This window comes from Orycteropus afer, unplaced genomic scaffold, assembly GCF_000298275.1.
Source record: "Orycteropus afer afer isolate SDZICR_OR568_19922 unplaced genomic scaffold, OryAfe1.0 scaffold00157, whole genome shotgun sequence".
In the NCBI taxonomy this organism is placed as follows: Eukaryota; Metazoa; Chordata; class Mammalia; order Tubulidentata; family Orycteropodidae; genus Orycteropus; species Orycteropus afer.
In genome coordinates, this window is record NW_006921744.1 from 7,140,942 (window position 1) to 7,151,790 (window position 10,849).

The following is a 10,849-nucleotide window of genomic DNA, read 5'->3' on the forward strand; positions in this document are numbered from 1 at the left end:
AAACCCACCAGCCACTCCTCGGAAGGAAGGTTGGGCAATCTACTTCCATAGTGATACTGCCTCGGAAACCCAAGGAGGGGTCGCTATGAGTCCGGGCTGACTCGATGGCAAATAACAACAAACACAACAACCGAAAGGTTGGAGGTTTGGGTCTACCCAGAGCTACTTTGGAAGAAAGACCTGGCTATCTACTCCTGAAATATCCGCCATCGAAAACGTAATGGAGCACAGTTCTACTCTGACATGCATGGGGTCACCCTCCGTGAGAATTGACTGGGAAGCAACTGGTTTTAGTCCTTTATAGAAAATGTTTGCTGACCCCTGATGGCTTCTGAAGCTAAGATGGTCAAAGTTTTCCATGGAATAGCTGCTTTCCTGAACATGAAGTAAGGGATTAGGGTGGCCCTACTTGCTTCTGTTTGGCACACTGAGAACTGCATAATCACCAAGACATCTGTGACATTTTGTTATAATATAACAGGTGAGGACAGCTCAGCACTTATGGCACTCACAGAAATGTTTTGCTAAATGTTCCCATAAGATATCACGTGGCAGAATTTTTCTTTTGTTGGTGTCCATTGCCCATAATGGAGCAGCTTAAGGATGTAGGAACCCATGAGTCAGCAGGATATGCCATCTGCAGTTTCTTCTCATTTGAGGAAGATCATTTTAGAGAAGCAGTGCTGACCTTTTTTCAGATGCATCTTGCTTCTGTAATACATGAAGATTTGGGTCAATTGTGGTGAGTTAAAGAAATGATCCCATAATGCTTTTGGCCTTGCTCCTTCTCATTTCCCCCCATCTCCTCTAGGTTTTTCCCATGACCCTCTTCTTTTTCTAGGACTCTCTGGGTGGCACAATGGGTTATGCGCTCAACTACTGTCTGAAAATTTGGCCCAGAGGTGCCTCAAAAGAAGGGTCGGGTAATTTGTTTCCAAAAGGTCATAGCCATGAAGATCCTGTGGAGCACAGTTCTACTCTGACCCATATGGGGTCACCATGAATGAGAATCATGTCAATGGAAATGGGTTTAGTTTTTTCTTCTCTTTCTACCTTCTTTGCCTCCTTAGTCTCTTTCACTCCAGTTGTTCTCCCATCCCTTCTCTGAGGATACTTTACAAATTACTCCAATAGCCTTTTGTAGAACTGATGGTCATTAAAACAATATCTGCTTGATGTAACTACATCTGAACAACTACCACCAGAAAGTCCTTTCCTCTGTTATCTTAATTTATTCTACAGTTGTGCTAGGTTTTTCCTTCGCTCTCTCTTTTTTTCTTCCTCAGTATTTAATAGCTTCTCTTTACAATTTCTTTTGTTTTCCTAGCTAATCTTTGAACTTCCTTTTCTCCATTTTTAATAACTTGCTATATTGGCAGGTGCTGTTCAAGTCAACGGAAGAACCATTTCTATGAATTCCTTCTTACCAGAGGCATTTGTGCTCCCTATCGATGTAGAAAAGGTGAACATTATCTTCATATTTTGTTTAGCCACAGAGATTCTTAGTCCCTTAGATAGTATTGTTCTGATTTAAACCTAGAAAGTTCCCCTTAACGAGACATGGCAACCAGGTTTAATTTCATTTCAGGGTTTGATTAATAGTGGCTGCCAGGAACGTTAAGCTGGGAAAGATTTTAAGGAGATGTCTTTGCTCACCTGAAAAGTTTTCTATGATTGATGGGTGATGTCTGCTATGGGCCACTACCTGTGTTTTGTATCACAGGGAATTCATAATGGATTGTTGTTTACAGTGAACTAAATTTTACATGTCTGGGAGATGTGAATGATAAGACATAAATGATAACTCAGTTAAATGAAAAATATACATATATATATTCTTGATTTTTCAAGCTTATATATACTCAGTGAAAAAAGTTGGCTATGTTTGCATTTTAACTGACCTGTTTTTTTTTTTTTTTTTTCCTGCAGGAAAATGCACACTTTTATGTTGCAGATATGATTATATCAGCAATGGAGAAAATGAAGTATAATCTCCTGAGCCAACAGCAGACAGAGAACTGGAGTGTAAACGAAGACAGTGTGTCACTTGGGAATGATCAGGTTGACCTGGAAGTGACCTTTTATGACAACATAAAGCAAGAATCTGGGTCTTCCATTGCTTCAGACAGTGGTTGTGAAGGCAAGTTGCACAAATATGGGAAGGTTTTATGCCTCATCTGTTATATTTACTTGTACTGGGTGTGACTGATGGTTCAAACCCACTAGCCACTCTTCAGAAGGAAGGTTGGGCAATCTGCCTTGGAAACCCAAGGAGGGGTCACTATGAGTTGGATCTGACTCCACGGCAGTGAAGTTTGGTATTGTGACCTCTGTACACATCCCGTCTCCCTTGTCAGATTGTGAAGTAAATCTTTAAATCATTTGTCTGAAACTTCTTGAGTGATCTGTGGAATCCCCACCATTTCTGCCATTTTGAGCTGGGATTGGTGTTCATGCTCCATTCACTGGCCATATCCTATGGTGGTTTTCTTTGATCTTTTGTGATCTTAAACTTTATCCTTTTTTTTTTTTTTGGCAGTGACTGTTTCCTTTCTTCCTTTGTATTTTAAGACAAAGTGTTTTCCTAGCTCTTCTTACATATTGTCTAGTTTTTTTTTTTTTTTCTTTCAAGTATTCCTCTTTCATTCATTTGAGTGCTAGGTGGTGAGAATACAGTGGTAAACCTGAGGTGCTCCTTCCCTCAAGGAGCTGAGAAGCTGGAGCAGATGGCCAAGTAAGCAGTGTGGTACCCAGGGAGCAAACAGTTAACATGCTCACTCAGCTGCTAACCTAAAGGTTAGTGGTTTGGGTCCACCCAGAGGTGCCTCAGAAGAAAGACTTAGTGATCTATTTCTGAAAAGTCAGCCACTGAAAACCCCATCAAACACAATTCTACTCTGATACACATGGAGTTGCTGTGAGTTAAAGTCAACTCAACAGCACGTGGTGCTGGTACCTAGAGCAGTGGATCACAGAGTGGGAACAACTTGCCTCATTCTGGAGATACAGAGAGTACTTCCCAGAGGAAGGGATGCCTAAGCTGAGAATTGCTGTTAGGGGTTGTGGTCATCTTACTTTTCCCTAGCTATGAGTCTATTTCTTTCCTTTTCTATATTCACTTCCTGGGAGAATTTATCCACTACAACACCTTCAATGATTCCTTCTCAATATCTTCCAAATCTGTTTTCTGTCATATCCCTCTCTTCTAAGCACTTTCTCCATGTGGCTGGGACCTATTAAACATATTCACCTGGTTCACCCTCTAGACTTAACATGCCTATGCCAAAGTCATTTCTGTCACTCCTTCACAATCCCCTCTCTGCAAAAATGATTAAAGATTAAAAACTAAAACTTGATTTTCCTCTTGACTTCTTAGTTTCCTAGTGCTGCTATAACAGAAATACCACAAGTGGATGGTTTTAACAAACGAACTTATTCTCTCACAGTTTAGGAGGCTAGCAGTCTGAATTCAGGGTGCCAACTACAAGGAAGGCTTGTCTTCTGGCAGCTCTGGGGGAAAGTCTTTGTCATCAGTCTTCTCCTGGGTCTAGAATTTTCTCCATGCAGGGATGACAGGTCGAAAGGGCCTACTCTGCTCTTGGCTCTTCTTTCTTGGTGGTAGGAGGTCCCTCTGTCTCTGCTCCCTTTTCTCTCTTGTAAGGTATGTGGTGATGCAGACCACACCCCAGGGAAACTCTCCTTACATCAGATCACAGCTGTGACCTGAGTAAGGGTGCTGCATCCCATCTTAACCTCTTACATCAGATCACATCATGGGGGGTGATCACATCATTTCACAACTGCCAAAATCCATCATTACATAACTGCTAATGAGAATCATGGCCAAGTCAAGTTGACACTTATTTTCAGGAGATAATATTCCATTACAAGTAGCATTTACCTAGCATCTTATTCAGGAATCTGATTGGTAGCAATGGAGGAACTCACTCTATGTGGTACCTAGTACAATGCCTGGCACATATTTATCGTGCAATAAATATTTCTTGAATGTGTTAACTAGCTCAAATTAAAAGGGATTCCCCAAAGGAGATAGCAAATTCTCATTGAACCCAGTGGAGGTTATTCTGCTGGACCACATAAGAACTGACCAATATAGAGACAGCTCCTGTATCTGTCTTTTCTGGTACTTGTGGCCTTGCATTTTTTTCTCTCTTCATGCAATTGCTCCATTCTCCTTTTTTTTTCAGGCTGTTTTCCTCTGCCTATCCCTGGTCTGTGTCTTCAGCTCTGTGACCCCTGACTTCTCAACCAGGTCCTCCCTGTTCAGCTCAGTCTTGCAGAATTTCAAATCCAGATTCCAGAGGAGAGCACTTGGGGCGGGCTTGACTTGGTTGGGTTCACAGCTGGTCAGTGTTCTGTGGACAGGGGATTTAGGACTGTGATATGAAGATCACCCCTTTAAGCCTATGAGTGGGGAAAAAAGGATGTGGGGTGGGTGAAGGAAATAAACAAATTATCTTTTAGTATGCTAGATTTTATCTATGTCTCTTTCAAACTCTTTGTGCTTCAATCCTATCTCCAGTGTTTCTAGTTAGTGGACAAGTCAATCCTGACATCTCAGTCATAATTATGTCCTTTCATCTGTTCTCTCTTTTTGCCTGTTACCTGGACCACTACATTAATCTTTCGGCCAGTCTTTATAGAAAAACTGCATTTAGGTTATATTTTCATTTTAAAAAATTTTGTATATATATATTAAAAAAAAAAACTTATTGCCATCAAGTCGATTCTGACTCATAGTGACCCCCTTTCAGTTTCCAAGGTGGCAAATCTTTACAGAAGTAGATTGCTCAGTCTTTGTTCCACACAGTGGCTGGTGGGTTTGAACTGTCAACCTTCTGATTAGGCACTATACCACCAGAGCTCCATGCATATGTATGTGTGTATATATATATATATATATATATATATAATACACATATATACACGTATATATGCACATTATATACACACACATATATATGCACATATATATATATATATACACATATACATGCACATATACGTGCATATATGTTATTGTTACATGCCATTGAGTTGGCACCAACTCATAGCAACCCTGTGTACAACAAAACAAAACACTGCCTGGTCCCGTGCCTCCTCACAATCCTTGCTATACTTGAGCCCATCATTGCAGCCACTGTGTCAGTCTGTCTTGTTGAGGGTCTTCCCCTTTATTGCTGACCCTCTACTATATGTGTGTGTGTGTACTAGTACATAATGAAATAACTTATATTCCAAACTATAAACAATGTTATAGTTAAACTTAATTATGTTTGTGTGTGTATATACACACACACACATGTTTATATATACACACACATATATGTATGTATATATAATATATATATATATATAAACATTTATCATTTCAACATATTTTATGTGTATAATTCAGTGACATTAATTTTGCTCATCATGTTGGGCAACCATCACCACTATCTATTTCTAAGTTTTTTTTATCACCCTTAACAGAAACTCAGGGCCCCTTAAGCAATACTCCCCATTTCTTCCTTCCACCTATGCCTGGTAACCACTGATAAACTTTGGTCTATGTACGTTTGCCATTCCTAGATTTTTCATATGATTGAGATCATTTAGTGCTTGTTCTTTTGTGTCCTTTCCACTTAACATAATGTTCTCAAGTTTCATCCATGCTGTGGTATGTATCAGGACTTCACTTTTCTATATGGCAGAGTAATATCCCACTGTTTGTGTAGACCACATTTTGTTTTGTTCACTCGTCTGTTGGTGGAAACTTGGATTGTTTCTACCTTTTGGCTGTTGTGACTAGTGCTGTGAACATTGGTGTACAAGTGTCTGTTTAAGTTCCTGCTTTCAAGTCTTTTGGGTAGGAGTGGAATTGCTCAGTTTAGTATATATTTGTTTTGTTTAATTTTCTCTCTTTATTTCATTATCTCTCTTCTAGTTGAACCTACACACATGTGTCTTCTTAGAGCACAACTTACAGTACTCTGATATGGAGTGTTGAGTTTGTTCCATTTTTCATCCTGGATATTTTAGCCTGTGTGATCCAGCTTCTCCCTGCCTTTCCTATAGGCATCTCCTGCCATTTCCTATGTTGTAAATGTGGGCTTCTCTTACACTAGAGTGTTTGTTTGCTGATAAACATTCTCAATAGCTCCTGCCTCCGTCCCTTTGCTTTTCCTAGGTTCCCCTAGAATGCTGTTTTCCCCCAATAACCGCACACCAGGTCCTTCTCATCCTACCAGCAGCACTGTGACATGCACCCTAGTTTGTATTATGGGGCAGGGATGCCATTCATATAGAATGAAACATGCTCCAGAATGCTCCATTGTCTTCCCTGCAAGTTGTTCCTCCTAGAGTTATGTAATGTGGAGCCCAGCCTCTGAACCTTCTAGTTCATGGCACACAACTGGGTTTTCTTGTAGTTAAATGTGCCAGTTCCTCAGCTCCCTCTTGAGATTTAAATTCTTTGATGAATGAGAAACTGTCTTATTTTTATTTATACTTAGCATAGTGGCTTGTCTGAAACAAAGTCTTCTATAAATATTTGCTGAATGTTTGAGTGGAAAGTGATGTAACTGAAACTTTTAAAAAGAACAAATATGTAAATACATTAAATGAAATTAAAAAAAAATATTTCTGTGACATAAATAAACATATATAGGCACTACGTCACCAGAACTCCCTCATATATATATTTATTAAGGGAAATTTTGTGATGATAGTGCTACCTCATGGAGGTAGATCAGAGTTTTTTAAGCTACAGGTTGGTACTGAGAGTTTTTTTTTTTTTTTAAATGAAATAAAATAGGAAATATCAGAGTGCACAGGCTTAGGACAAGCATTGTTCCCTTGCAGTGTAGTAAATTACATAGTATGGCTTTTCTAGCCATGGTCTTTATAACACCCCCTTTGCCTGAGTAGCTGATTGTTAATGTTATCTACTTGGTTTATTTCTGTTGGAGCAGCAGGAAGGAATCTTCTGGGAAGTTCCCTCTCCCTCAGGTGTGTAGAATTCTGGTGTGGGGATTGGTTGGTTTGGCCACTTTGGCTACTAAAAAGGAGTCCTCCTAGAGGCAGAAGGAGTAATCTCTCACTGCCAGCTGAGAGATATGCTGCTGAAAGAGATATGCTTGCTGAGAGAGGGAAAGAGAGACATGAGAGACACATGCTACTTAGAGAGATGTGAGAGACACATGCTACTGAGAGAGAGACACGAGAGACATGCACTGCTGAGAGAGAGAGAGATGTGTTACTGAGAGAGACTGAGAGAAACTGCTGGCTGCTGAGTGAGACTGCCGGCTGAGAGAGACTGTGCACATTCCTGAACTTGAACTGTAGCCTGTTGCTTCCCTAATAAACCCTATAATCTGTGAGTTCTGTGTGTCCACTGCAGTGAATTGTTGAGCCCAGCAGAGAGGTAGTGAGTGCCATGGGAGGGACAGTTGGTGTCAGGGTAGGTGAAAGGGCTAGAGGAAGGTAGCATGTCTGGCCTCGCAGGAATAGGCCTTGAGCTGCTGTAAGTGAGTCTCTCCTCCTCCTGTGTAGTTAGAGGAGGTCAGAAGATGCCACCTCCTTGCCCTTGTTGTATCCCTGAAACTTTTGCATCAGTTAAATATGTTTGTTTGTACTGAGTCCCAATGTAAATTGACTGTTATTGTGGATTATGGTCAAAAGAGTGTGAGAAAACAGAGGTGGGTGCCACTACCCCATTTTACCCATGAGGAAACTGAGGTTTGGAGGGTGTGATTGTCTGTAGTCAACCAGCTAGGATGGGGCACTGTTGCTTTAAACTCTTAAACCCAGACCAGTTCACTAGCAAACTCATTCGTGTAACCTCTATGTAACCTATGTTGCTGTTGTTGTCAGCTGTGGTCTAGTGGTCACCAACTGATAGCGACGTTATGCATAAAAGAACAAAAGTACATGTTATCTACAGGCTGTATTATTCCCCGAAATGACTGTATTTCTTTGTTTCTTCCTCTTTTCTGTGCTTAATCAAGTGGGTGCATGTTTTATGAGATTATGTTAATCACAGTTATAAAATTATATTAATTAATTTTGATTATATTAAAGGATTTCATAACCATTTTTTTCATGTTGTTACAGTTTTCTGAATTATTATTTTCTTTTTTAATGATTTCCTTAGGTCAACTCCCTGATTGGTATGAGGGTCAAAAAGCATGAGTATGTTTTTGGCTGCTATACAATTTGTCCCACTGTGAAGCTGACATGTTTTTCCCCCTTTCATTTTTCTTCAACTGTGTGTCATGTATATGTTGATCAGTCTCTTTTACTTTATTATAGGCACTATAAGAAGAACACAGAAAGGGCTCCCTCCATTTTTCAATTATTTTTAAATTTCAATGTTGTTGTTGAGAATGTACATAGCAAAACATACACCAATTCACCAGTTTCTACATGTACAGTTCAGTGACACTGATTACTGAATTGGTTACTGACATTGATTACTGAATTACTGATTGCATTGATTAAATTGATTCTTCAAGTTATGCAACAATTCTCACCCTCCTTTTCTAAATTGTTCCTCCCCCATTAACATAAACTCACTGCTCCCTAAGGTCCTTTTGAGTTGCTGTTGTCAATTTGATCTCATTTACATAGGTCTTGAAAAAGCACGATGACTAATTTTCGGAAATAGAGTACCATGCCTTTCTTCCTGGTCTATTTTTGTCTGGAAGCTCCACTGAAACCGTCCACCATGGGTGACCTATACCAGTGGCATAGCCTCCAGCATCACAGCAACACACAAGCCACACAGTATGACAAACTAACAGGCAGGTGGTAGAACTAAACCCTTAGTGCCTTCGTTTTCTGATTTCTATTTAGTTGGGTGTTGCAGGTTACACAGTCTTTTTTTTTTCTTGTCAAAACCCACTATACTCTTTTTTCTAGGTTGTGCTGTGTTAAAGGTCAGCCCAGTGGCTGAAACACCTACTGACTATAATATGGTAAAGAAGACCTGCAAATGTGACTTTGATGAATTTGTCATTTTAGGTAAGATTTGGAAACTCACCTGGTGTGACTGGGTACATCCCACCCACAACTCACACATAACCAAACATACATCACACACAATACCATATTATATCAAATTCACTGAACTGCCACTGAATCAGTTCTGACTCACAGCGACCCCATTGGATCCGAGGGGGTAAATCTTTACAGAAATAGATTGCCTCATCTTCCTTCCGTGGAACAGCTGGTGGGTTTGAATTGCCAATCTTCTGGTTAGCAGTCAAATGCTTAAGGTACTGTGCCACCAGAGCATTGAGAGAGACTCCTCCCAAGATCAGAGTATGCCTTTACTATATAAAAAATACGATGTTCTAGTTGTTTAATATGCCTGATAGCTAATCTTCTCACATCTCATATGAATTGAATGAGAAGGTAGATATTTACTGTGGTCTAGATGTCTGGCCTCTGTGGAATTCCAGAAGACTTTATATTTCTAAATGCCATCTTTGGTCATTATCCGGTGCATTATAGTACCAGATTATAGGAAAACCCAAATAGGCTTATAGAAAACCCAGAAGAATCTGAAGTGTGAATAACTGGTTCTTTTAGTGGGAGATTGATGTCTGATGCAGGGAACTACTGTTGTGTCTTCTTATACTGACTATGATTAAATGAAACAGGCTGAAAAGACCTCTCTACTCTTTATTTTCCTAAAGAACTTGGAGAGTTTGATGATGTCACAGAAACCTGTGGATGTTCCTACAGCTCCTCCAAGAGGTAACTATCTTACACCTATGCCCCCTGGAAAGTCCTCTTCAAGGCCTTGTGAATACAAAGCTGCTGGCATTTTGACCAAGTTCAGCCAGTTCCAACAGCAAAGATTACCGCCTAACAATGACATAGTCCCCATTGAAGTTTTTATGATTTTAGACTATATAAAAGTCTTTTGTGTTCATTCTCATTTAATATCCTCATGGATCTCCTGAGGCTGGGCAGGTTTTATTGTCCCATTTTGTGGATGTAGAAATGAGGCTCAGAAGGATTATGCTCACAAGGACACAGTACCATTAAGTAGCAGAGCTGGGCCTTGAACTCACGTCTTCTAAGTTGATTGCTCTTTTCACCATACCTCCAAATCTTGGTACCTTCAATAAATAAAAGATGTTTTCTTGAGAGTAGAGGCATTGTGTTGAGTAAGCTGCCTAGTAGTCTTTAATATGACATTCTCCTCTGAATTACTGGAGGTGGGAAGGAGCATTGAGAACCTGCCTGAGTGTGCTGCCACTTGTGAATGTAGTTTTCCAGTTTCTACATCTTCTTACATTTCAGTGGTGTTTGTGAGCCAGACTTCAACTCTGCTGAACTAATAGCCAAAGAACTATACCAAGTTTTCCGGAAGTGCTGGATATCATCAGATGTTAATTATCAGCTGGCAAGTTCCTTGAGTGCCACTGGCTCCATAGTGAGTATCAACATAAACTGACCTTGGAAAACAGGTGGGCAGTTCTTCAAAAAGTTAAACATAGAATTACCCTATGAGCCATCAATTCCACTCCTAGGCAATTTACCCAAAATAATTGAAAGCAGGGACTCAATCAGATGTGTGTATACAAATGTCACTACATCTTTATTCACAATAGCCAGAAGTGTCCATCAACAGATTAATGGATAAACTAAATGTGGTATATCTGTACAGTGGTGTGATAGTTGAAGATGTGTCAACTTGGCTGGACTTCACTTGTGAGTGGTGGTTCCCATGATGGATCACATGACTGCGTCCTAAGCGGCCGGTCAGTCTAGGGGGAGTTTCCCCAGGGGTGTGGCCTACCTGTAATACTATCCCAGGAACAAACTGGAAAAA

General features: G+C 40.1%; 1 protein-coding gene across 1 annotated transcript in view; it reads left to right on the forward strand.

The window, feature by feature from the left end:
* Window positions 1–10,849, forward strand: part of RUBCNL (rubicon like autophagy enhancer) — a 61,080-nt gene that overhangs the window by 12,304 nt on the left and 37,927 nt on the right. The window contains exons 2-6 of the mRNA XM_007946371.1: window positions 1,380–1,462; window positions 1,930–2,140; window positions 8,926–9,027; window positions 9,705–9,765; window positions 10,318–10,450. Of these exons, the coding sequence (XP_007944562.1) occupies window positions 1,380–1,462; window positions 1,930–2,140; window positions 8,926–9,027; window positions 9,705–9,765; window positions 10,318–10,450 (590 nt within the window). The remainder of the gene's footprint in view (window positions 1–1,379; window positions 1,463–1,929; window positions 2,141–8,925; window positions 9,028–9,704; window positions 9,766–10,317; window positions 10,451–10,849) is intronic.